The 26,433-nt window shown below is 50.1% G+C and overlaps 4 protein-coding genes across 6 annotated transcripts in view; 3 read left to right on the top strand and 1 right to left on the bottom strand.

Moving 5' to 3' along the window:
* LOC111523908 (heat shock 70 kDa protein 1) overlaps positions 1-200 on the bottom strand; it is a 2,564-nt gene extending 2,364 nt beyond the window's left edge. Inside the window, exon 1 of one of the 2 annotated variants that reach the window (XM_026448115.1) lies at positions 10-200. The gene's annotated coding sequence lies outside the window, so the exon portion shown is untranslated. The remainder of the gene's footprint in view (positions 1-9) is intronic. The other variant, XM_026448116.1, reaches the window with a different exon arrangement.
* A 3,847-nt stretch (positions 201-4,047) lies between these two features.
* On the top strand, positions 4,048-6,292 carry LOC111523909 (heat shock 70 kDa protein 1-like). Its single transcript, XM_026448117.1, has one exon. It carries the CDS (start codon positions 4,057-4,059, stop codon positions 5,980-5,982), a length of 1,926 nt encoding a protein of 641 aa, XP_026303902.1. The 5' UTR covers positions 4,048-4,056; the 3' UTR covers positions 5,983-6,292.
* Positions 6,293-9,036: 2,744 nt separating this feature from the next.
* On the top strand, positions 9,037-18,232 carry LSM2 (LSM2 homolog, U6 small nuclear RNA and mRNA degradation associated). The gene is made up of 5 exons (XM_023188853.1): positions 9,037-9,263; positions 9,878-9,945; positions 17,133-17,163; positions 17,579-17,638; positions 17,746-18,232. Exons 1-5 carry the CDS (start codon positions 9,261-9,263, stop codon positions 17,869-17,871), a joined length of 288 nt encoding a protein of 95 aa, XP_023044621.1. The 5' UTR covers positions 9,037-9,260; the 3' UTR covers positions 17,872-18,232.
* A 1,352-nt stretch (positions 18,233-19,584) lies between these two features.
* The window catches only part of VARS1 (valyl-tRNA synthetase 1), a 20,429-nt gene continuing 13,580 nt past the window's right edge, over positions 19,585-26,433 (top strand). The window contains exons 1-8 of one of the 2 annotated variants that reach the window (XM_023188855.2): positions 19,585-19,997; positions 20,293-20,712; positions 22,443-22,577; positions 22,668-22,806; positions 23,364-23,488; positions 23,581-23,665; positions 23,919-24,019; positions 24,153-24,280. In XM_023188855.2, the coding sequence (XP_023044623.2) occupies positions 20,326-20,712; positions 22,443-22,577; positions 22,668-22,806; positions 23,364-23,488; positions 23,581-23,665; positions 23,919-24,019; positions 24,153-24,280 (1,100 nt within the window). In that variant the 5' untranslated portion in view covers positions 19,585-19,997; positions 20,293-20,325. Of the gene's footprint in view, positions 19,998-20,292; positions 20,713-22,442; positions 22,578-22,667; positions 22,807-23,363; positions 23,489-23,577; positions 23,666-23,918; positions 24,020-24,152; positions 24,281-26,433 lie in introns of both variants that reach the window. The other variant, XM_023188854.2, reaches the window with a different exon arrangement.

The following is a 26,433-nucleotide window of genomic DNA, read 5'->3' as shown; positions in this document are numbered from 1 at the left end:
GCCGATGCCCTGCTGTCTGCTCCGCTCTGAGATTCGGGACTGGAAACGGCGGACGGGATCCGCGACAAGAGCTCAGTCCTCCGGAACGCAGGAAACTCAACGGCGCTGGCGCCTGCAGCCGTACAGGTTAGCTCTGGAAAGGCAGTAATCTCTCTCAGCCGCTCCTCAGGCTGGCGGTTTTCCGGACCGCTCGCCCCTCGGCGTTTATAAGTCGTCGCGGAGACCCGCCTTTTCCCTTCTGAGCCAATCACCGAGCTCGATGAGGCTGCCAGGTCGGGAATATTCCAGGGGTTTCGCCTCCCGTCCCACCGCCCAGCCTTCCTTGGACCAATCAGAGGCCAGGGTGCCGCCCTCTGCTCAGAACTCTCCAGAGTCTTCTGGGATTCACTGGAGAGAACAGGGACCCTGAGAGAAAGGGGGAGTGGCGGTGGGAAGGGTAGTGGTCTCCATGCCGATGCTGGCCGCCTCCGCTTCAGCGCCTAATTGACAGGAAGGGTCGGCGCTGGGCTTTTAATTGTGGGGGCTCATGCAGTTGTGGGCTGGGGGATGGTGCGGGGAGCGGGTGACGCGCGTCCAGGGGAGGGTGGGGGCGTTTGTGTTGACACCGCCCGGGCACGTTACAATGGAGACACTGTCTCTGACCTCATGGGCCAGTTTGGAAAAAGATGACTGAGTTGGAGTCCGCTCAAATTTGCCGGGAGGGACGGGGTGGGGGGTGGGGGGACGCCGGTTGTGCAGTTTTATTTTGAGGGAGCCCCACCTACTCGCCGGGGCTCCATAATCTGAACGTTTCCAAACTGAAGCGAAGGCCTCGGGAGACTAGGTGAGCCAGTTAGGGATCTGATTGATTGTGAACCTGCAAGGCCCAGTAGGTCCTTGTTTGGGAAAGTAGTGGAAAGTTCCCTAGTTGGTTTAAGCCTGAGGTATGTGGGCGTTGGCTGATCCGGGTAGGAGGAGCAGTTGGGGAAAGCTAAGATGGCTCCAGATTGATTGGTCAGAGCAGCCAGAATGGGGGAGGTGGGAAAAGGGGGAGGCGGGGAAGGAAGCGGAGTAATTGGGAGGCGGGGGAAGGGAGTGCGGCCAGGTGGGGACGGGGGGAGGCGGGGTGAGGGGGAGGCGGGGGAAAGAGAGTTCGGCCTAGGAATCTGAGGTGTGGAGAGGGGTAGACCCTAAACCGTTTATTTTATTTTTATTTATTTATTTATTTTTTGAGAGGGAGTCTCGCTCTGTCGCCCAGGCTGGAGTGCAGTGGCACGATCTTGGCTCACTGCAAGCTTCGCCTTCGGAGTTCTCACCATTCTCCTGCCTCAGTCTCTGGGGTAGCTGGGACTGTAGGCGCCCGCCACCACGCCCGGCTAATTGCTCCGCCTCCCAGGTTCAAGCTATTCTCCTGCCTCAGCCTCTGGAGTAGCTGGAACTACAGGCGCCCGTCACCACGCTGGGCTAATTTTTTCTTTTTTTAGTAGAGACGGGGTTTCACCGTGTTAGCCAGGATGGTCTCGATCTGCTGACCTCGTAATCCGCCTGCCTCGGCCTCCCAAAGTGCTGGGATTACAGGCGTAAGCCACCGCGCCCGGCCCTTAAACCCTTTATTGATTAGTTATTGACTCCAGAAAACGGGGGTTTTCTTTAGGAGACGGATAGAGATACTGTCTGGAGCGCATGTCTTTTGAGAAAACTCCAGGGCTTCTGGATTTCTAGCAGTCATCTTCAGGCTGACTGGAATTTACTGCCAATGAACCCCTAGTTGAGAATAGTATCCCCTGAAGGCAGCAGAACTCAAGTGTGGAGGCTGATGTCTCTTGAAGAGACCAGAATGTACACTACTCTTGGGTTATAAAGAGACAGAGTCCCACAATAAAATACATCACAGACATAGGAACAGGACAGTATTAGGTCACTTGGGAAATTGAAAACAATATACAGCTACTTGCTTCCAAACTCCTTTGAGTAGCCGAGAATACTTTACCCTGTCCAAAAAGCACTCTGCCATGACAGTAGCGTCTCCATGTATTTGTATAGGCTTGTTCATAGCAACATTATTCTGTAACCTATGTCCATCGAGAGATGGATAAGCAAAATGTGGTATATAGGCCGGGTGCGGTGGCTCATGCCTGTAATCCCAGAACTTCGGGAGACCGAGGCGGGTGGATCATTTAAGGTTAGGAGTTTGAGACCAGCCTGGCCAACATGGTGAAACTCTGTTTGTACTAAAAATACAAAAATTATAGGGGTGTGGCAGTGCATGCCTGTAGTCCCAGCTCCTGGGAGGCTGAGGCAGGAGAATTAGCTTGAACCCAGGAGGTGGAGGTTGCAGTGAGTCAAGATCGCACCACTGCACTCCAGCCTGGGCAACAGAGTGAGACTGTGTCTCAAAACAAAAACAAAAATAAAGTTGTATATAAATATTGTGGGCCGGGCACGGTGGCTCACGCCTGTAATCCCAGCACTTTGGGAGGCTGAGGCGGGCGGATCACAAGGTCAGGAGATCGAGACCACAGTGAAACCCCGTCTCTACTAAAAAAAAATACAAAAAATTAGCCGGGCGCGGTGGCCAGCGCCTGTAGTCCCAGCTACTGGGGAGGCTGAGGCAGGAGAATGGCGTGAACCCAGGAGGCAGAGCTTGCAGTGAGCCAAGATCGCGCCACTGCACTCCAGCCTGGGCAACAGAGCGAGACTCTGTCTAAAAAATTAAATAAATAAATAAATAAATATTGTGAATATTACTCAGCCTTAGGAAGGAAATTCTGACATGTTACAACATGGATGAAACCTGTGCACATAAGCTAAGTGAAATAAGCAAAGTCACAAAAGGACAAATACTGTATAATTCCACTTATATGAAGTTACAAGAGTAGTCAAATTCATAGAGATAGAAAAAAGAGGTCAGGTGCCTTGGCTCGGGCCTATAATCCCAACACTTGGTAACTTGGAGGTGGGAGGAGGTTTCCTTGAGTCCAGGAGTGAGAAACTAGCTTGGGCAACATAGGGAGACCCTGTCTCTACAAAAAAATAAAAAATTAACTGGGTGTGGTGGCATTCACCTGTGGTCCCAGCTACTTGGGAGGCTGAGACAAAAGGATCCCATGAGCCTGGGAGGTCAAAACTGCAGTGAACCATGATCACACCACTGCAGTACAGCCTGTGTGACAAAATGAGACCCTGTCTCTAAAAAAAATGAGAAAAAAGACTGGTAGTTACCAGGGGCTACAGGGAGGGGAAAATGGGAGTTGCTTAATGAGTATACAGTTTCAGTTTTGTGAGATGAACAGAATATTGGAAATCGGTTGACCAATTTCAATCACCACTGTGATTGAACTCACTACCAAACTCTACACTTAAAAATGGTTAAGATGGTACAATTTGTGTGTATTTTACCACAATAAAAAATAAAAAATAGGCTGGACAAGATGTTCACTCCTGTAATCCCAGTACTTGGGGAGGCTGAGACTGAAGGATCATTTCAGCCCATGAGTTTGAGACCAGCCTAAGCAACATAGTGAGACCCCATCTGTACACAAAATTTAAAAAGTAGCCAGGCAGAGGGCTGGTCACGGTGGCTCACACCTGTAATCCCAGCACTTTGGGAGGCCGAGGCGGGCAGATCACCTGAGGTCAGAAGTTCAAGACCAGCCTGGCCAACATAGTGAAACCATGAAACCCCATCTCTACTAAAAATATAAAAATTAGCCAGGCGTGGTGGCACCCCCATAATCCCAGCCACTTGGGAAGCTGAGACAGGAGAATTGCTTGAACTCAGGAGGTGGAGGTTGCAGTTAGCCTAGATCATGCCACTGCAGTCCAGCCTGGATGACAAAGTGAGACTCCGTCTAAAAAAAAAAAAAATTAGCCAGGCATGATGTCTCCAGTTACTCTGGAGGCTGAGGCAGAAAGACTGCTGGAGCCCAGGAGATCAAAGCTGCAGTGAGCTATGACTGTGCCTCTGCACTCCAACCTGGGTGACAGGGGAAGACCCTGTCTCAAAAAAATAAATAACATTGAAAAGCATTCTGCCAAAACAGTATCTCATTCTTTCTCCATAGGCCTCAGAGAACTATGGCTACTGCCAAGGGGATCGCCATAGGCATCGACCTGGGCACCACCTACTCCTGTGTGGGGGTGTTCCAGCACGGCAAGGTGGAGATCATCGCCAACGACCAGGGCAACCGCACCACCCCCAGCTATGTGGCCTTCACAGACACCGAGCGGCTCATCGGGGATGCGGCCAAGAACCAGGTAGCCATGAATCCCCAGAACACTGTTTTTGATGCCAAACGTCTGATCGGCAGGAAATTTAATGATCCTGTTGTGCAATCAGATATGAAACTTTGGCCTTTTCAAGTGATTAATGAAGGAGGCAAGCCCAAAGTGCTTGTGTCCTACAAAGGGGAGAATAAAGCTTTCTACCCTGAGGAAATCTCTTCGATGGTACTGACTAAGATGAAAGAGACTGCTGAGGCGTTTTTGGGCCACCCTGTCACCAATGCAGTGATTACCGTGCCAGCCTATTTCAATGACTCTCAACGTCAGGCTACTAAGGATGCAGGTGTGATTGCTGGACTTAATGTGCTACGAATCATCAATGAGCCCACAGCTGCTGCCATTGCCTATGGTTTAGATAAAGGAGGTCGAGGAGAACGACATGTCCTGATTTTTGATCTGGGTGGAGGCACATTTGATGTGTCAATTCTGACCATAGATGACGGGATTTTTGAGGTAAAGGCCACTGCTGGGGACACTCACCTGGGTGGGGAAGACTTTGACAACAGGCTTGTGAGCCACTTCGTGGAGGAGTTCAAGAGGAAGCACAAGAAGGACATCAGCCAGAACAAGCGAGCCGTGAGGCGGCTGCGCACTGCCTGCGAGAGGGCCAAGAGGACCCTGTCGTCCAGCACCCAGGCCAACCTAGAAATTGATTCACTTTATGAAGGCATTGACTTCTACACATCCATCACCAGAGCTCGATTTGAAGAGTTGTGTGCAGACCTTTTTAGGGGTACCCTGGAGCCTGTAGAAAAAGCACTTCGGGATGCCAAGATGGATAAGGCTAAAATCCATGACATTGTTTTAGTAGGAGGCTCCACCCGCATCCCCAAGGTGCAGCGGCTGCTTCAGGACTACTTTAATGGACGTGATCTCAACAAGAGCATCAACCCTGATGAGGCAGTAGCATATGGGGCTGCGGTACAGGCGGCCATCCTGATGGGGGACAAGTCTGAGAAGGTGCAGGACCTGCTGCTGCTGGACGTGGCTCCGCTGTCGCTGGGGCTGGAGACGGCCGGGGGTGTGATGACTGCCCTGATCAAGCGTAACTCCACCATCCCCACCAAGCAGACGCAGATCTTCACCACCTACTCCGACAACCAACCCGGGGTGCTCATCCAGGTGTACGAAGGTGAGAGGGCCATGACGAAGGACAACAACCTGCTGGGGCGCTTTGACCTGACTGGAATCCCTCCAGCACCCAGGGGAGTTCCTCAGATCGAGGTGACGTTTGACATTGATGCCAATGGTATTCTCAATGTCACGGCCATGGACAAGAGCACAGGCAAGGCCAACAAGATCACCATCACCAATGACAAGGGCCGCCTGAGCAAGGAGGAGATTGAGCGCATGGTTCTGGATGCTGAGAAATATAAAGCTGAAGATGAGGTCCAGAGGGAGAAAATTGCTGCAAAGAATGCCTTAGAATCCTACGCTTTTAACATGAAGAGTGTTGTGAGTGATGAAGGTTTCAAGGGCAAGATCAGTGAGTCTGATAAAAAGAAAATACTGGATAAATGCAATGAACTTCTTTCATGGCTGGAGGCCAATCAACTGGCAGAGAAAGATGAGTTTGATCATAAGAGAAAGGAATTGGAGCAGATGTGTAACCCCATCATCACAAAACTCTACCAGGGAGGATGCACTGGGCCTACCTGTGGAACAGGGTATGTGCCTGGAAGGCCTGCCACAGGCCCCACAATTGAAGAAGTAGATTAATTCTTTTTGGAACTGAAGCATCCTAGGATGCCTCTACGTGTATTTCATTCCCCTCATCTTCAAACATCATTATTATTCTTGACCAGACCTGAACCTAAGTTACCATCCCTTGGGAATTCTGGAGGAGAAGTCTCATGCACCACCTATCACACTCCCTCATATCCTGTTTCTGACTCTGGAATGGACTCAGGAAAACTAGGCCCCTCTTTAAACCGTGTGATGTGTTTGAATGTCTGTTATTTCCAGCCACCCTAACATTCTTCTTCCTGTGTGGATGCTTATTTGTCAATCAGTAAATTTGTTCCTAAAGGAAATTACTTGTGGTATTTAGGCTGTGAATGTACCTCGAAGGGGAGAGTTCATGGAGAGAGCATGTGTTCTCTGATTGTGAGCTCACTGTGAATGATTAAATTGGTAAGGGTAAAGTATTTGAATTTTCATGAACTCATCGGGTTTTTTTTTTTTTCTTTTGAGATGGAGTCTCGCCCTCTCGCCCAGGCTGGAGTGCAGTGGCACAATCTCAGCTCACTGCAAGCTCTGCTTCCCGGGTTCACACCATTCTCCTGCGTCAGCCTCCCGAGTAGCTGGGACTGCAGGCGTCCACCACCATGTCCGGCTAATTTTTTGTATTGTTTTAGTAGAGACGGGATTTCACCATGTTAGCCAGGATGGTCTCAATCTCCTGACCTCAGGATCTGCCCGCCTCGGCCTCCCAAAGTGCTGGGATTACAGGCATGAGCCACCGCGCCCAGCCCATGAACTCATTGTTTCAATCAGCACGTAATTTTTGATCCTCAGACACCTTTAGCACAGATGGAACACATTGTAAACTATAACTGCTTTTAATTAGCTACAGGCTGGTTTTGGTGTTTAGGACTCAGCTTGGGGTGGAGGGACAAATCCTGCTTGATGTCCTGATGTATAGCTAAGGTCCAGGAGGTTCAGCATCTGTACACTCACAGAATTCATTGTTTACATTCATTATATGGAGAAAATTTTTCTTTTCTTTCTTTCTTCTTTTTTTTGGAGACAGAGTTTTGCTCTTGTCGCCCGAGCTGGAGTGCAATGGCACGACCTTGGCTCACTGCAACCTTCGCCTCCTGGATTCAAGCAATTCTTCTGCCTCAGCCTCCTGAGTAGCTGGGATTACAGGCGCTCACCACCACACTCGGCTAATGTTTGTATTTTTAGTAGAGACAGGATTTCACCATGGTGACCAGGCTGTTCTGAACTCCTGACCTAGGTGATACACCCACCTCAGCCTCCCAAAGTGCTGGGATTATAGGCGTGAGCCACCATGCCCAGCCCCAGAAAATATTTCTATAGCAAACTCTTGACAAATAAATACTTCTATGCAAGATGACAAATATAAGTTTATGAAGTCTTAGCCCATGAAAAAATATTTTTACCGGCCGGGCGCAGTGGCTCACATCTGTTATCCCAGCACTTTGGGAGGCCAAGGCAGGCAGATCATGAGGTCAAGAGATCGAGACCATCCTGCCCAACATGGTGAAACCCCGTCACTACTAAAAATACAAAAATTAGCTGAGCATGGTGGTGCACGCCTGTAGTCCCAGCTACTTGGGAGGGTGAGGCAGAGGAATTGCTTGAACCCGGGTTGTGGAGGTTGCAGTGAGCTGAGATCGTGGCACCGCACTCCAGCCTGATGACAGCAAGACTCCATCTCAAAAAAAATTTTTTTCTTTTACCTGTGTCCTAATATACATTTATAAAAACCTGGGGGACATGAGTTAGAATGATATGTAACTGTGCATTTCTGTCTGTGTTTGAAACATTTGGCAGTGAAATGTTAGACTGGGTTATTTGCATCTGTGAGCCACAGTCTCTTTATTTTTACTCAGTCCTTTACAGGACAGTCTTGGCAAAAGTGTGTAAGAAATGTGGAGATTGAGGTTGGCTCCTTTGGAGAAATATATTTATTGGTAACCTTTGATAAAACCAAAATTTGTGCTCCAGCTCCTCCTTATCTCTGGGACTCCTCAACATTTTTTTGTTTTTTATAGTTTTCTTTTTTATAGAGAGAGTCTCGCTATGTTGCCCAGGCTGGAATGCAATGGGGAGATTGTAGCTCACTGTAACTCTTGGGTTCAAATGATCCTCCTGCCTCAGCCTCCCAAAATGCTGGGATTTACAGGCCTTAACACTTTGTTGTTGTTGTTATTTTGAGACAAGAGTTTCGCTGTTGTTGCCCAGGCTGGAGTGCAATGGCATGATCTCCACTCACTGCAACCTATCCCCTCCTGGGTTTACAGGTGCGTGCCACCGCACCCGGCTAATTTTTGGGTTTTTAGTAGAGACAGGATTTCGCCATGTTGGCCAGGCTGGTCTCGAACTCCTGACCTCAGGTGATCCACTTGCCTTGGCCTCCCAAAGTGCTGGGATTATAGGCGTCAGCCACTGCGCCCGGTCGATTTTTTTTTTTTTTTTTTTTGAGACGAGTCTCGCTCTGTTGCCCAGGCTGCAGTGCAGTGGCGCGATCTTGGCTCCCTGCAACCTCTGCCTCCCGGGTTCAAGCGATTCTCCTTCCTCAGCCTCCCGAGTAGCTGGGATTACAGGCGCCTGCGACCACGCCTGGCTAATTTCTTTTTGTATTTTTAGTGAAGACGAGACTTCACCATGTTAGCTAGACTGGTCTCGAACTCCTGACCTCACACAATCCACCCACCTTGGCCTCCCAGAGTGCTGGGATTGAAGGCGTGAGCCACCGCCCTCGGCCTTTTTTTTTAATCAGCTGAAGTTAAGATTAAAAACATTTTTTAATTTTATTTTTTGAATTTTATGTTTTTACTTTAACAAATATAGAAAAGTGCACACTTCATAATCTTCACAAACTCCCCACAATTCTCGATAGGATGTGTGTAGAGGGCACGAACACATAACGCTGTGGACGGCAGGGTTATGGGAAAGAACAAAATCCTTTGAGCTCAGGCGCTGAGTGCCTCCACCCGCCTAGCAGCCCAGGCTAGGGTCCGCGCCTGCGCAATGGGAGCCGGCCGGCCAGGGAAGAAATCGGAACGAAGGAAACCCCGCCCCTTTCCCGGCTTCCTCCTCCCTTCGGTTTTACCCAGCTTGCGCTCCCCAGCCGCAAGTCGGCCGCGCTTTCCCCTTCAGCGCTTGGAGGTTTCTGCGTTCCTTCCCGCTGCGCCTGCGCGGTCCCGCCTCGCCCCACGCGCGGGCTCGCGCTTCGGTTCCCCCAGACCTGCTCGCAGCATCCGGCTCTCTTCCCGCTCCGGCCCGCTGCCCGCTGCGCCAGCACCATGGTGGGTACCGTGACGTCAAAAGGGGGCGCCCTCGGGGATCTCGGACAGTTGGGGCAGGGGGGTCTGGCCTTTGTTCCCCTAGGCTGGAGTTAGGTCCGGAGTTTTTATCTTCATCGTTAGTCCTGTTCCTCAAGTTCGTTGAAGAGACACCTGAGAGCAAATGGGATTTTTTTTTTTTTCCATGATAAGGAAAAAACCCCCAACCCTGAGAGAGATTCAGTGGGGACAGCGGGAGACGGAAAAGTTAGACCTTAGAGCACTTCTCTGCCAGGCAAGCTTCGGCAGGGTGCGGGTGGGATGTTTTCTGTAATTCATTGAAAGGAGTGGGCAGGTACCCGAGAAGGGTGGTCGATTGAGAGAGCACACTGGGGAAGCCGAGGTATGCAGGGCAGAGCCTCTCTGGGACTTTAAGTGATGGACTCAATGCAGTGTGCAGAATAATTTGGGCTCCAGCCTTTCACCTCTGTCAACCAATTATTCTTTCCTGTGAAATTTTGAGAACTGTCAGGGATGCAATGGAGTTCACAATACCGGTATTTGGTAATACTGTCAAGGGACACTCCTCCCTACCATGTTCCTTCCCACATGATGGTTTTCCCCCTCTCTCCCAATAGCTCTTCTATTCTTTTTTCAAGTCCCTTGTGGGCAAGGATGTGGTGGTGGAACTCAAGAATGACCTGAGGTAGGTACCTGTTCGAAAAGTCTGTTGGGGGTGGGTGTGCCCAGGGCCCTGGAATCTCTTTAATTTGAGAAATATTTCAGGGCTGGGTGAGGTGGAAGATGTACAGAAGAAATAAATGGCCGGGTGCGGTGGCTCACGCCTGTAATCCCAGCACTTTGGGAGGCTGAGGTGGGCGGATCACGAGGTCAAGAGATCAGGACCATCCTGGCCAACACGGTGAAACCCCATCTCTACTAAAAATACAAAAAATTAGCCAGGCGTGGTGGCGGGCGCCTGTAGTCCCAGCTACTTTGGAGGCTGAGGCAGGAGAGTGGCGTGAACCTGGGAGGCAGAGCTTGCAGTGAGCCAAGATCACGCCACTGCACTCCAGCCAGGGTGACAGAGCGAGACTCTGTCTCAAACAAACAAAAGAAATAAATGGGTGGGGTGCAGTGGCTCACTCCTGTAATCCCAGCACTTTGGGAGGCTGAGGAGGGAGGATCACTTGAGCCCAGGAGTTTGAGGCTGCAGTGAGCAGTGATTACTCCATTGCACTCTAGCCAGGACAATAGAGCAAGACCCCATCTCTAAGAAAAATTTTAAAATTTAACGATAAATAAATGCCTTGTGCCTTAAATTTACAGATAAGCTTGGGGATTGTATTGTGTATTGGAAAACAATACAAAGCAATATACAGTTTAAAGAGTAAATACTGGTCAGGTGTGGTGGCTCATGGGCTGGACATGTGGCTCATGCCTGTAATCCCAGCACTTTGGGAGGCCGAGGTGGGTGAATCACGAGGTCAGGAGTTCAAGACCAGTCTGGCCAAGATGGTGAAACCCTGTCTCTACTAAAAATACAAAAATTAGGCGGGCATGGTGGCAGGTGCCTGTAATCCCAGCTACTTGGGAGGCTGAGGCAGGAAAATCGCTTGAACCTGGGTGGCAGAGGTTGCAGTGAGCTGAGATTACGCCACTGCACTCCAGCCTGGGTGACAGAGTGAGACTCTGTCTCAAAAAAAATAAAGAGTACTGCACTCCAGCCTGGGCGACCAGAGCGAGACTCCGTCTCAAAAAAATAAAACAAACAAAAAAACAGAACAGGCCATAGGCTGGGCACAGTGGCTCATGCCTGTAATCCCAGCACTTTGGGAGGCTGAGGCGGGTGGATCATGAGGTTAAGAGATTGAGACCAGCCTGGCCAACATGGTGAAACCTATGTATTAGATACGCTACTGTGTATCTAATACCTAGTATAGGCCAGTTGTATGATAGGTGCTTAAGGAAAGAAAAATAATATCTGAAGACCTATTGACTAAGCACTATTCTGAATACATTTATTGATTGATTTCTCAGACACTCCTAAGTAATATATACTATTGCTCTTATACATATGAGGAAACTGAGGCTTAGATCAGCTATACCACTTGTTCAAGTCTACAAAACTAGTAAGTGATACAGAACAGAAATATGATTATGTCCAGCTTTTCTCTTTTTCTTTTTTTTTTTTTGAGATGGAGTCTCGCTCTGTCGCCCAGGCTGGAGTGCAGTGGCGTGATCTCGGCTCACTGCAAGCTCTGCCTCCAGGGTTCATGCCATTCTCCTGCCTCAGCCTCCCCAGCAGCTGGAACTACAGGCGCCTGCCACCACGCCTGGCTAATTTTTGTATTTTTAGTAGAGACGGGGTTTCACCGTGTTAGTCAGGATGGTCTCGATCTCCTGACCTTGTGATCCACCTGCCTCGGCCTCCCAAAGTACTGGGATTACAGGCGTGAGCTACCACGCCTGGCTTTTCTTTTTTTTTTTTTTTTTTGAGATGGAGTCTCACTCTGTCACCTAGGCTGGAGTGCAGTGGCGCGATCTCAGCTGACTGCAGCCTCCGCTTCCTGGGCTGAAGCAATTCTCTGCCTCAGCCTCCCGAGTAGCTGTGATTACAGGCGTCCACCACTATGCCCAGCTAATTCTTGTATTTTTAGTGGAGACGGGGTTTCACCATCTAGGCCAGGCTGGTCTTGAACTCTTGACCTTGTGATCCACCCGCCTTGGCCTCCCAAAGTGCTGGGATTACAGGTGTGAGCCACTGCGCCTAGTCCTATTTTCTTTCTTAAAATAATATTTATTTATTTAAAAATTAGAGACTGTCTCGCTTTGTTACTCAGGCTGGTTTCAAACTCTTTGAGTTCAAGCAATCCTCTTGCTTCAGCTTTCCAAAGTGCTGGGGTTACAGGCATAAGCCCGCATGCCTGGCCCTGTACTTATCTGTACAGTCCTTTAAATGATATGTACATTTAGGCCAGATGCAGTGGCCCACACTTGTAATCCTAGCACTTTGGGAAGTCAAGGCGGCCAGATGCCTGAGGTCAGGAGTTTGAGACCAGCTTGTCCAACATGGTGAAACCCCCATCTCTACTAAAAATACAAAAATCAGCCAGGCGTGGTGTTGTGTGCCTGTAATCCCAGCTGTTCGGGAGGCTGAGGCAGGAGAATTGCTTGAACCCAGGAGGCGGATGTTGTAGTGAGCTGAGATCAGGCCACTGCACTCCAGCCTGGGTGACAGACTGAGACTCCATCTCAAAAAAAAAAAAAAGTACATTTAAAATATTGATACCGATTATCTCGTTATCCTTTAGAAAGATGGGATCAATTGTATTCTCTTCCCAAAAGTGTCTTCCACATTTATATTTTTGAGATGGGGGTCTCACTGTGTTATCCAGGCTGGAGTGCAGTGGCACAGTCATAGCTCATTCAGCCTCCTGAATAGGTGGGGCTACATGCCACCATGCCCAGCTAATTTTTTAATTATTTGGAAAGGCAGAGTCTCACTATGTTGCCCAGGCTGGTCTCAAATTCTTGGGCTCAAGCAGTCCTGCCACCTTGGCCTCCCAAAGTGCTGGAATTACAGGCGTGTGCCATGTGCCTGGTTGTCTTCCACATTTCTATGTGATTTAATTTCTTCATGGGTTACACGTTGACATGGCAGGGAATGGTGAGGAGAGGAACTTAAGGGCCGTTGCATTTTAGAACAGAGGTTTCCGTTTGTGGCATTGGCAATGCAGGTGGTATTGATGTGTATAGATTGGGGCCACAGAGCAAGACAAGTATGGAAATCACTAGCAGTCCTAGGCAATTTGGTGTGATGACTTGTTTTTGATTCTCCTCTTTTCTTCTTACTGGGCCTTTTATATGGGAAGCCTGACTGTTGTGTTATAACCCTAGGCCCTAAAGTACCATTTTTTTTTTTTTTTTTTGAGACAGAGTTGTGCCCTGTCACCCAGGCTGGAGTGCATGGTGCGATCTCGGCTCACTGCAACCTCCACCTACTGGGTTCAAGCGATTCTCCAGACTCAGCCTCCCTGGTAGCTGGGATTACAGGCACATGCCACCACGCCTGGCTAATTTTTTGTATCTTTAGTAGAGACAGGGTTTCACCACGTTGGTCAGGCTAGTCTCCCAACTCCTGACCTCGTGATCTGCCTGCCCCAGCCTCCCAAAGTACTGGAATCCCAGATGTGAGCCACCGTGCCCGGCCCCAGTAACATTTCTTTTTCTTTTTTTCCTTTTTTTTTTTTCGAGACGAGTCTCGCTCTGTCAGCAGGCTGGAGTGCAGTGGCGCTATCTCAGCTCACTGTAACCTCTGACTCCCTGGTTCAAGTGATTATCCTGCCTCAGCCTCCCAAGTAGCTGGGATTATACGCATGCACCACCACGCCCAGCTAATTTTTGTATTTTTAGTAGAGAAGGGGGTTTCACTATGTTGGCCAGGATGGTCTTGATCTCCTGACCTTGTGATCTACCCACCTCGGCCTCCCAAAGTACTGAGATTACAGGAGTGAGCCACTGTGCCCAGCCTTCTTTTTTTTCTATTTTTGTTTGAGATGGGGTCTCACTCTGTCGCCCAGGTTGGGGTGCAGTGGCGCGATCTCGGCTCACTGCAACCTCTGCTGCCCGGGTTCAAGTGATTCTCCTGCCTCAGTCTCCCAAGTAGCTGGGATTATAGGCGCCTGCCACCATACCCAGCTAATTTGTGTATTTTTAGTAGACCTGGGGTTTTAGCATCTTCATCAGGCTGGTCTTGAACTCCTGACCTCATGATCCACCCACCGCAGCCTCCCAAAGTGCTGGGATTACAGACGTGAGCCACTGCACTTGGCCTTTTTATATTAACTTTAAAATGTTTCGTAGAGACAGGGTCTCGGCCATGTTGCCCAGGCTGGTCTTGAACTCTTGGACTCAAGTGATCCTCCCACCTCAGCTTCCCAAAGTGCAGTGACTACAGGTGTGAGCCAACACGTGTGTGGCTCTAAAGTGACTTTTCTGTTGGGATGAGAAAGAAGATCTTTCTCCTTTTTTTTCCTTAAGACAGGGTCTCACTCTGATGCCCAGGCTGGAGCACAGTGGTGCAATCTTGGCTCACTGCAACCTCTGCCTCCCAGGTTCAAGTGATTCTTCCACCTCAGCATCCTGAATAGCTGGGATTACAGGTGCACACCACCACTCCCAGCTAATTTTTTTGTATTTTTAGTGGAGATGGGGTTTCACCATGTTGGCCAGGCTGGTCTTGAACTCCTAACCTCAAGTGATCCTCCCGCCTCGGCCTCCCAAACCACTTTGTGCAATTCCTAAATGTTATTTCACTGCTGGAGATGGTGGGGTGCTGTCACATGTTTTTCAGCAGCTAGCAATATGGTGAGAACATTACTGAGGCAGTGGGTTTCAGATACTGGGTGTTTGTTTTTGTTTTTAGGCAGAGACTCACCCTCTATCTCAAAAAAAAAAAAAGATTGCCCAGTATTATACTAGTTCATTTAAATTAATTTCCTATAGCATATTTAGGTGGGTCTTTCTTTTCTTTTTTATTTTTATTTTTTTGAGACGGAGTCTCACTCTGTCACCCAGGCTGGAGTGCAGTGGTGGGATCTCGGCTCACTGCAAGCTCCACCTCCCGGGTTCAAGCGATTCTTCTGTATCAGCCTCCTGAGTAGCTGGGACTATAGGCACATGCCACCACACCTGGCTAATTTTTTGTATTTTTAGTAGAGACAGGGTTTCACAGTGCTAGCCAGGATGGTCTTGATCTCCTGACCTTGTGATCTGCCCGCTTCTGCCTCCCAAAGTGTTGGGATTACAGGCGTGAGCCACCACACCCGGACAATTTTTGTATTTTTGGTAGAGATGAGGATTCACCGTGTTGGCCAGGCTGGTCTGAAAGTCCTGGCTTCAAGTGATCCACCCACCTTGGCCTCTTAAAGTGCTAGAATTATAGGCATGAGCCACTGTGCATGGCCCGGACGCTGGGTTTTAAAGACTTTCAGAATTTTACAAAAATTGGAGTCCCAACAGAGAACTGCTAACTTTATTTTTGGCAAGATAAGGACATTTTTTAAACTGCTATCTATTATGATTATTTTTATTTATTTATTTATTTTGAGATGGAGTCTCAGTCTGTCACCTGGGCTGGAGTGCAGTGGCTTGATCTCGTCTCACTGCAACCTCCGCCTACCTGGTTCAAGTGATTCTCCTGCTTCTGTCTCCCAAGTAGCTAGGATTACAGGCATCCACCACTATGCCCAGCTAATTTTTTGTATTTTTAGTAGAGATGGGGTTTCAAGATGTTGGCCAGGCTGGTCTCAAACACCTGACCTCGTGATTCACCCGCCTCAGCCTCCCAAAGTGCTGGTACTATAGGCGTGAGCCACTGTGCCCGGACACAATTATTTTATTTTATAACTTTAGAGATGAAGTCTTGCTGTGTTGACTGTTCTGCAGCTCGCTTCAAGCAATCCTCCTGCCTCAGCTTCCCAAAGTGCTGGGATTACAGGCTTGAGCAACGGTACCCAGCCAAAGGGTGTTTTTTTAAATTTTTGCACCATTCTCTCAAAGAGCGCTGGTGTTTTGATAGCATTCCTCAAGTAGCATTTTAAGGGGCTCGAGGATTGGGGAATGGAGAGGACATCACTCGTGCCTGCATCATCAAGAGTCATGCTACCTACCTTTATCTACATATGGGGAAGCAATAAATGTTTGAAAATAGCTAGCCTGGGCGACATTCACAGTGAGACCCTATCTCTACAAAAAAAAAAAAAAAAATCAGCTGGGCATGGTGGCTCACGCCTGTAATCATAGCTAATCAAGTGGCCGCAATAAACCATGATCACGCCATTTCACTCCAGCCTGGGTCATAGAGTGAGACCCTGTCTCAAAAAAAAAAAAAAAATAGCGGATGGTTTTGGGAGTCAGACAGACTTGGACTGAAGTTCCTGTTTGTTCTAAACTCAGAAAGTTTAAAACAACCTCTCTGAGCCCCTGGAAGGTAGTAACTACTTCAAAAGATGCTGTAAAGATTACAAATACTATATAGAACACACGTCTAGCCTTTACCAGTTGTTTAATGGTAGCTATTAAGAATAGGTTGGTTTGGCCGGGCATAGTGGTTCACACCTGTAATCCCAGCACTTTGGGAAGCTGAGGTGGGCGGATCGCCTGAGGTCAGGAGTTAAAGACCAGCCTGGCCAACATGGTGAAACCCCATCTCTACTAAAAATAAAAAATTAGCCGAGCATGATGGCGTGCACCTGAAGTCCTAGCTACTCAGGAGGCTGAGGCAGGAGAATCACTTGAACCTGGGAGGCTGAGGTTGCAGTGAGCCAAGATCACACCACTGCACTTCAGCCTGGGCGACAGTGAGACTCCATTTCCAACAACAACAAAAAAGGGCCGGGCGCGGTGGCTCACGCCTGTAATCCCAGCACTTTGGGAGGCCGAGGTGGGCGGATCACGAGGTCAGGAGATCGAGACCACGGTGAAACCCCATCTCTGCTAAAAATACAAAAAATTAGCAGGACGCCTGTAGTCCCAGCTACTGGGGAGGCTGAGGCAGGAGAATGGCATGAATCCGGGAGGTGGAGCTTGCAGTGAGCCGAGATCGTGCCACTGTACTCCAGCCCGGGTGACAGAGTGAGACTCCGTCTCAAAAAAAAAAAAAAAAGAATGGATTGGTTTAGGGAGAGATGTCGGGTTGAAAATAAACTACTCTGTTAGCCGTCTTTCCTACTCCAGAGCTTAGGAATTTCCCCTTTTGGTTGTACCTTTTTCTGACTTCCTCAAGTCCTTGACTTCTCCCAGTCATGTTCTCATCCCAGTTCTGAAGTTACCTCTATGTTGACTTTGTTATAAACTAATTTGATTCTTCTCTCCCTCTGCCCTTGACAGCATCTGTGGAACACTCCATTCTGTGGATCAGGTGAGATATAGTAAAGGCCCAGAACTGGTTCTTGGGGAAGGAGAGGGTTGGGTTCTTACATCATGTCTTTAGGGTTAATAATGGTGTTCTTCGGCCAGGCGTGATGGCTCATGCCTATAATCCCAGCACGTTGAGAGGCTGAGGCCTGAGGTCAGGAGTTCAAGACAAGCCTGACCAACATGGTGAAACCCTGTCTCTACTAAAAATACAAAAAAGTAGCCGGGTATGGTGGCGCATCACTATAATCCCAGCTACTCCAGAGAGGCTGAGGCAGGAAAATCGCTTGAACCCAGGAGGCGGAGGTTGCAGTGAGCCAAGATGGTGCCCTTGCACTCCAGCCTGGGCAACAAGAGCAAAACTCTGTCTAAATAAATAAATAAATAAATAAATAATGGTGTTCATCTTCCTTTCCTAGTATCTCAACATCAAACTAACTGACATCAGTGTCACAGACCCTGAGAAATATCCTCACATGGTGAGTTGGGGTCTGTGGAGAAGAGGAAACACCTTTAAAGCAGGAGGCCTCTGGGTGGTTAGAGGACATTTTTAAGGGTGTTTTCACATTTGTCCATCTTTGTCTAGTTATCAGTGAAGAACTGCTTCATTCGGGGCTCAGTGGTCCGATACGTGCAGCTGCCAGCAGACGAGGTCGACACACAGTTGCTGCAGGATGCGGCAAGGAAGGAAGCCCTGCAGCAGAAACAGTGATGGCTCCTCCTCCTCTTCCCCTCCCTCTTTCATTGGTGACCCATAACCCCAAGTCCCAGCCCAGAACCCCTAACCCCGAATACTTGAAGGGGTTTTGTTTTTTTACTAATGATGGTTTTGTGGCGTTTTTTTAAGGGATGAGTGGATGAGAGGAATAATAGGGAACAGCTATCCTCTCTTGAGAAGGGGAGGATAAGTAGGCTGGGAAACTTCAAAGCCTTCCCAGTTCCCAGCACCTGCCTTTCTCACTACTTCCCTGGAGATGGTAGGAGAGTTTCCTAGGTCTTTACAGGGCAGCATGTGATTCATTTGGGGATGGAAGGAATCTGTCCCGCATCGGGAATAAAATTTATGATGCAGATTCGTGTTTTGGTTCTGTTACTATGTGTTGGGCAGGGTGCTGGGATGTGGAAAAGGATGTCGAATTCATCCAAGTCCCTGTTACTCTCCGTTAACCCAGCCAAGAATCCAACTCAGCTTCCCACTACTCTCCTTGGTATAAAGCGTATAATACAGTTGCTGTACACCATGTTTCCCCAACATGCCCCTACCTGCATGTTCTCCGTCTGGCCTTTTGCTTATACCATACCTGCAATTGGAATGCTTGCTGTCCTTCCATTAATGTGACAGTGTTGTAAGATGCACTTCATGCTACCGGACTTCGCCAATCCAACCAAATCAGTACATGTTTTCTGAACATGTACAGAAGATAAATACAAGTGATGTAATTTATATTTTGGAGAAAAGTTGTGACTGGGAATTACTAAACTTCATTCATTCAGCAAATAAGAGTTCATGGTAACAGATGAGACTTCTCAGCCTTAAGGGACCGTTAGAGACCATCTAGCATGACCCTCCTTTTCTTGTTTTTGAGATGGGAGTCTTGCTCTGTTGCCCAGGGTGGAGTGCACTGGTGCGGTCTGGCTCACTGCAACGTCTGCCTCCAGGTTCAAGTGATTCTTCTGCCTCAGCTCCAAGTAGCTGGGATTACAGACGCCCACCATCATGCCAGGCTAATTTTTTTTTTTTTTTTTTTTTTTTTGAGATGGAGTCTCACTCTGTCACCCAGGCTGGAGTGCAGTGGTATGATCTTAGTTCACTGCAATCTCCGCTTCCAGGTTCAAGTGATTTTCTTGCCTCAGCCTCCCAAGTAGCTGGGATTACAGGTGTGTGCCACCATGCCTGGCTAATTTTTGTATTTTTACAAATACTCCAGCTCTGTCTTTAGGCTGGAGTGCAATGGCACCATCTTGGCTCAAGGCAATCTCCACCTCCAGGGTTCAAGCAATTCCCTGCCTCAGGCTCCGGGGTAGCTGGGATTACAGGCGCCCGCCACCACGCCTGGCTAATTTTTGTATTTTTAGTAGAGATGGGGTTTCACCACCTTGGCCTGGCTGGTATGGAACTTCCGACCTCAGGTGATCCGCCCGCCTTGGCCTCCCAAAGTCCTGGGATTGATTATAGGCGTGAGCCACTGCGTCCGGCCGTCACCCTTTTTTCATACATGAGAAGATGAGGCTCAAAGAGGAGGCTGGACGCCAGGGCCTCGGCAAATGGACCTCCCCTTCGGTCCTCATCAGGCTGCTCCCTCCTGGGCTCTTCACCAATACCGGGTAGGGAACGCCCTCCACCGGCAGGGCCGGCTGACCCTCTTGGGCCAGTTCCCTAGCTGCCCGCTGGGCGCCGCCCTCGCCACCCGGCCCGAGGACCCGTACAAGGTGCCCGTGGCGGCGCCTGACGGGAGCGGGGTGCCCGGGGGCGTCCTCTCGTCCTGCGTCCGCGCCCAGCGCCCCGCGCCCCGCGCTGTTCCTCGTGAGAGCGGCAGGCGGCTGGCGGCGGGCGGTGCGGCCCCCGGGGCAGTGTCGGACACGGTGGTGCGCGTACACGCAGGCGGGGCACGGCCGCCCCCGCCAGGACCCGCAGGCCCGGAAACTCCCTGTCACAAAGGGGGGAACACGTGGGCGCCGGCTGCCGGGGCGGCGATCTCAGGGAACTAGGGTCACCTGGAGAGCCGCCCACCGTCTCTGCCCGCTCGACTCCTCCGCCCCGGCCGCCCGGCCGGTCCAGCCGCGGCCGGCGCCTGGCTGTGAGGTGGATTCCCGGCCCACTCTTACCATCTCCCTCCAGTACGTACACGCGGCTCGAACCCGCGTCCAACCAGACGCCGACCGGCTCCTGAGAGCCTTCCACACTCCCCGAAGCCTCGCGATCATGGATAGTCCCTCTTCCCCAGGAGCTCCCTACTGTCACTGCCCCTCTGAGAGCCAGGTCCTTGGCTCCTGACAGCCTGCCTGGTCAGACCCTCAGTCCTGGGGGACTCGGGTGTCTGCGGCGGAGAAGCTCCCGTGAGGGTCCCCTCTCTACTCAAACATAGGACCCACCTGGATCCCTCAGTCATCCCCTGTCTCTCTTTCTCCTTAGGTTTTTCTACTTCGTTCGGACCCTCTCATAACTATGTCCATCCTCTACGTCTCCCCTCACCCAGATGCCTTCCCCAGCCTCCGAGCCCTCATAGCCGCTCGCTATGGGGAGGCTGGGGAGGGTCCCGGATGGGGAGGAGCCCACCCCCGCATCTGTCTCCAGCCTCCCCCGACTAGCAGGACTCCCTTTCCCCCACCCCGCCTGCCGGCCCTGGAGCAGGGGCCCGGTGGACTCTGGGTGTGGGGGGCCACGGCTGTGTCCCAGCTGCTGTGGCCAGCAGGCCTGGGAGGCCCAGGGGGCAGCCGGGCTGCTGTCCTCGTCCAACAGTGGGTCAGTTACGCCGACACGGAGTTAATACCAGCTGCCTGTGGAGCAACGCTGCCGGCCCTGGGACTCCGAAGCTCGGCCCAGGACCCCCAGGTGAGGGGGTTGTACAGAGGGGGGAGGGGAGAAATTCAGAGGAGGGAAGCGAGGACTGGAATGGACAGTGAGACAAGAAGGTAGCACATCAGATGTGGGAAAAGAGTGATCAAATCCCAGATTGCCAACTGGTATGGTAACCCTGGGCACGCTTCATAAACCCGCTGTGTCTTGGTCGTCCTATGTCTATGAACACACAGGCAAGTTGATGTAATGCTTGCCTCACTGAGTTAATAGGATTAAAAGATGTGCGCAGAGCACATAGTTTAGTGCCCGGCACTTTTAAAGTCTCTTAGTAAAAGTTTGATGAGTCTGAAATTGATGAGAATAGAAGTTGTTTGAATTGTAAGAAAAGGCTGGGTGAGGGAGATATGACAATTGCTGAGAGGAGATAAAAGAGAAATGAAATGAGGAAGGGAAGTGAGAGGAGAGAGAACCCTGCCAGATTGTAATTATCAGTCCTTCCAAAGGAGACCTGAGCCTTGGTGTACTTTCAACTCCGCCTCCTTGCATGGTGTTGAGCACATGATAGGAAATTAGTATTTATTGAATGGATGAATGAATGTGACAGACCCTGACTTGCTCCCTCATGTTGTGATCACCCTATAGAGTCCTTGCATTCAGAATGTCTGTCCAAACAAACAAATAAAATAGAGTCCCTCTCTCCTGGAATTCCCTGTTCCCCTCATTTTTTTCTTTTCTTTTCTTTTCTTTTTTTTTAGACTGAGTCTCCTTCTGTTGCCCAGGCTGGAGTGCCATTGTGCGATCTCAGCTCACTGCTCAGGCGATTCTCCTGCCTCAGCGTTCTGAGTAGCTGGGATTACAGGCGCTTGCCACCTCGCCCGGCTAATTTTTTGTGTTTTTAGTGGAGATGGGGTTTTGTCATGTTGACCAGGGTCTTGAACTCCTAACCTCAGATTGTCTGCTCGCCTCAGCCTCCCAAAGTGCTGAGATTACAGGCGTGAGCCACAGCACCTGGCCCCTGTTCCCCTCATTCTGCTTTATTTTTCTTCATAGGAGTTAAGAAAAATATGGCATTTTTTTTTTTTTTTTTTTGAGACGGAGTCTCGCTCTGTTGCCCAGGCTGGAGTACAGTGGCGTGATCTCAGCTCAATGCAAGCTCCACCTCCCGGGTTCACGCCATTCTCCTGCCTCAGCCTCCCTAGTAGCTGGGACTACAGGTGCCTGCCACCACGCCCGGCCCATTTTTTTGCATTTTTAGTAGAGACAAGGTTTCTCCCTGTTAGCCAGGATGGTCTCGATCTCCTGACCTCATGATCCCCCCGCCTCGGCCTCCCAAAGTGCTGGGATTACAGGTGTGAGCCACCGGGCCCGGCCCGAGCACTGCATTTTATATTTGCTCATTTTGATGTTCCCTTACAAGAATATTAACTCTACCAGGTCAGGGCTCTGTCCATCTGTTTGTGTTGTCCTCTCATTCCCTGGAGAAGTACTTAATAAATATTTATTGATGTCCTGGACCTGGCACTTACTGAGTTGCCTCATATAATCTTTACTTCTATGCTTAACATATTGCATCTAACACATAAGTATTGAGTTTCATTTGCTGGATGAGTCAGAAGTATTTTTATTATGACTATTTGAGTGAAGAAATGGGACTCAGAGGTGGTGATTTGTTGGAGTGGGGTGGAGGGAGGCCAAAGGGAGGGTTGTGGTGGGAGATGGAGGCGGGCCAAACCTTGTCTCACACCTGTTCCCCTTCCTGCCAGGCTGTGCTGGGGGCCCTGGGCAGGGCCCTGAGCCCCTTGGAGGAGTGGCTTCGGCTGCACACCTACTTGGCCGGGGAGGCCCCCACTCTGGCTGACCTGGCGGCTGTCACAGCCTTGCTCCTGCCTTTCCGATACGTGAGTCACCAGGCCTGGGGAAGAACAAGACTGCTCCCCTCAGACCTCACTGTAGGGTGACTGAGAATAGTCACTTATTTCCTGTTCCAGGTCCTAGACCCACCTGCCCGCCGGATCTGGAATAATGTGACTCGCTGGTTTGTCACGTGTGTCCAGCAGCCAGAATTCCGAGCCGTGCTGGGAGAAGTAGTTCTATGCTCAGGGGCCAGGCCTCTCTCTCATCAGCCAGGTGAGGCAGGGCGAGGAGTTGGAGGATAGGGGCTTCCCTGGGGCCTTCCATGCAACTCACTTTCTTTTTTTCTTAGAAATGGCAGAATCAGGCCGGGCGCGGTGGCTCAAGCCTGTAATCCCAGCACTTTGGGAGGCCGAGACGGGCGGATCACGAGGTCAGGAGATCGAGACCATCCTGGCTAACACGGTGAAACCCCGTCTCTACTAAAAAATACAAAAAACTAGCCGGGCGACGTGGCGGGCGCCTGTAGTCCCAGCTACTCGGGAGGCTGAGGCAGGAGAATGGCGTAAACCCGGGAGGCGGAGCTTGCAGTGAGCTGAGATCCGGCCACTGCACTCCAGCCTGGGCCGCAGAGCCAGACTCCGTCTCAAAAAAAAAAAAAAAAAAAAGAAATGGCAGAATCACTGGGGCAGGGTCCTGCGGGAGAGGAGGGGGAGGGGGGAGGTCAGCATGGGCGAGACCTCGGGCATCTGAAATAGCCCATCTGAAACCTAGTAGTGCCATCCCAGAGGGTCCCCAGCTGGCTGAGTCTGAATTTCTGTGCCTCTTTCTAGGCCCCGAGGCTCCTGCCCTCCCAAAGACAGCTGCTCAGCTCAAGAAAGAGGCAAAGAAACGGGAGAAGCTAGAGAAATTCCAACAGAAGCAGAAGATCCAACAGCAGCAGCCACCTGCAGGGGAGGTGAGAGGCGAGGGTGGAGCTGGAAGGAAAGTTGATGTGTGCAGTGATGGGGTAGCTGATGCCTCGGCCTATGTCTTCTCCCTCCCAAGCAGAAGAAACCAAAACCAGAGAAGAGGGAGAAACGGGATCCTGGGGTCATTACCTATGACCTCCCAACCCCACCCGGGGAAAAGAAAGGTACCAGGAGTGGGAAGGGGCTCACCCCTCAGCAGCCCCTTCCAAGTTTTCACCCTATCTTGCTCTGTTCTTGCTCTCACCACTTTGTTTGGTGAGGATTTGCAGACCCCCTCCCCTGCCCCTAGGCCCCTCAAATGCTTGTCCTGTGATGTAAGTGACATCCAGAGAGGGAAATCCTGATCCCTCTCTGCTATCATGTCTCCTTCCTGGTGCTCTCAGCCACGGCACTGAGCCCTCCCTTCCTCTCCCCTAGATGTCAGTGGCCCCATGCCCGACTCCTACAGCCCTCGGTATGTGGAGGCTGCCTGGTACCTTTGGTGGGAGCAGCAGGGCTTCTTCAAGCCAGAGTATGGGGTGAGTGGGCACTGCTGCCCAGGCCCAGAGTAGGTGGGGTGGGGAAGGGCAGGACTGAAGGACGTGTTGCCTGGGAGGGGCTGGGAGAGGTGACCTGAGGCCTTAAACATGTGCCATCCTTCTCCACCATCAGCGTCCTAATGTGTCAGCCGCAAATCCCCGAGGTGTCTTCATGATGTGCATCCCACCCCCCAACGTGACAGGCTCCCTGCACCTGGGCCATGCGCTCACCAACGCCATCCAGGACTCCCTGACTCGATGGTGAGCTCCTGTCCGCACCTCCCTCTGGTTCCCTCTGCCTCATCTGGCTCTCTCCTCTTGGCTGACAGCCCCACAGCCTCTCTCCTTCTGGGTTGGTGCTCACCTCTGCCCCCAGAGGCGCTACACTTCTCTCTGTCATTCCCATCTGATCATTTAGCTTCCTCTCCTAGTCCAGTACTCCCATGCAACACCGCCACTTGCAGACTCTCTTCTCTCCCTTCTTTCTTTATTTAATTTTAATTTAATTTCATTTACATTTTTGTAAAGATGGGTTTTTGCTTTGTTGCTCAGTCTGGTCTCCAAGTCAAGTGATTCTCCTGCCTCGGCCTCCCAGGGTGCTGGAATTATAGGTGTGAGGCACCACACCCAGCCTATCCCTTCTTTTTCTAGTAACAATAACATTATTTTGAATTTAATTAAAAATATATGAAAATACATATATATATATATATATATATATATATATATATATATTTTTTTTTTTTTTGGAGACAGAGTCTTGTTCTGTTGCCCAGGCTAGAGTACAATGATACCATCTTGGCTCATGGCAACCTCCGCCTCCTGGGTTCAAGTGATTCTCCTGCCTCAGCCTCCCAAGTAGCTGGGATTACAGGAATCTGCCACCGCAACTAACCAAAATATATGAATATATATATATATATTTTTTTGAGATGGAGTCTCGCTCTGTCGCCCAGGTTGGAGTGCAGTGACCGGATCTCAGCTCACTGCAAGCTCCGCCTCCTGGGTTTACGCCATTCTCCTGCCTCAGCCTCCCCAGGAGCTGGGACTACAGGCACCCGCCACCTCACCCGGCTAGTTTTTTGTGTTCTTTAGCAGAGACGGGGTTTCACCGTATAGGCCAGGATGGTCTCGATCTCCTGACCTCGTGATCTGCCCACCTCGGCCTCCCAAAGTGCTGGGATTACAGGCTTGAGCCACCGCGCCCGGCCTATGAATATATTCTTATAAGAAATTTAAATTTTCAAATCCTCTTGACCACCCCCCCACACCTACTTCCTCCCAAGATTTAGCCATTGTTATCACTTTGATGTGTATCTTTCCAGATCTTTCCTATTTACTTACATATACATGTACCCAAAGAAATTTATAGTTCTCCTTTTGGGTGAGTCTTTTCTATATTTTAACATAAAGGGTTCACATTACACATGTTATGCTCTAGCTTTCTTCTTACACTTAACACTTTCTCTTGGAGATTTGGAGATCTTTTTTTTTTTTTTTTTTGAGACGGAGTCTCGCTCTGTTGCCTAGGCTGGAGTGCAGTGGCCGGATCTCAGCTCACTGCAAGCTCCGCCTCCCGGGTTTACGCCATTCTCCTGCCTCAGCCTCCGGAGTAGCTGGGACTCCAGGCGCCCGCCACCTCGCCTGGCTAGTTTTTTTTTGTATTTTTTAGTAGAGACGGGGTGTCACCGTGTTAGCCAGGATGGTCTCGATCTCCTGACCTCGTGATCCGCCCGTCTCGGCCTCCCTAAGTGCTGGGATTACAGGCTTGAGCCACCGCACCCGGCCCTCTTGGAGATCTTTCCTTGTCCTGGCACACATACCACACATACTGACTTCCTTCTTTTTAATGGTTCCATAATATCCCATAGTGTGGCTATACCATAGTGAAGTCACTTTTTTTTTTTTGAGACCGAGTTTCGCTCTTTTTGCTCAGGCTGGAGTGCAGTGGCACAATCTCTGCTCACTGCAACCTCCACCTCCTAGGTTCAAGCGATTCTCTTGCCTCAGCCTCCCAAGTAGCTGGCATTACAGGCACCTGCCACTACACCCGGCTCATTTTTGTATCTTTAGTAGAGATGGGGTTTCACCATGTTGACCAGGCTGGTCTCGAACTCCTGACCTCAGGTGATCTGCCTGCCTCAACCTCCCAAACTGCTGGGATTACAGGCGTGAGTGAGCTACTGCTCCCAGCCTGGAGTCACTTTTTAATTAATGGTTCTTTCTGGTTTTTGTTGTTGTTGTTGTTGTTGTTGAAAACCTTACTCTAATGCACATCCCTGTATATCAAGCTTGTCCAACCTGCGGCCTGTGGGCCACTTGTGGCCCAGGAAGGCTTTGAATGCAGCTTAACACAAATTTGTAAAGTTTCTTTTTTTTTTTTTTTTTTTTTTTTTTTTTTTTTTTTTTTTTTT

The sequence above is a fragment of the Piliocolobus tephrosceles genome, chromosome 5, assembly GCF_002776525.5.
Source record: "Piliocolobus tephrosceles isolate RC106 chromosome 5, ASM277652v3, whole genome shotgun sequence".
NCBI lineage: Eukaryota > Metazoa > Chordata > Mammalia > Primates > Cercopithecidae > Piliocolobus > Piliocolobus tephrosceles.
The sequence above is the reverse complement of the archived record's forward strand: the minus strand, read 5'-3'. Positions and strand labels throughout refer to the sequence as shown.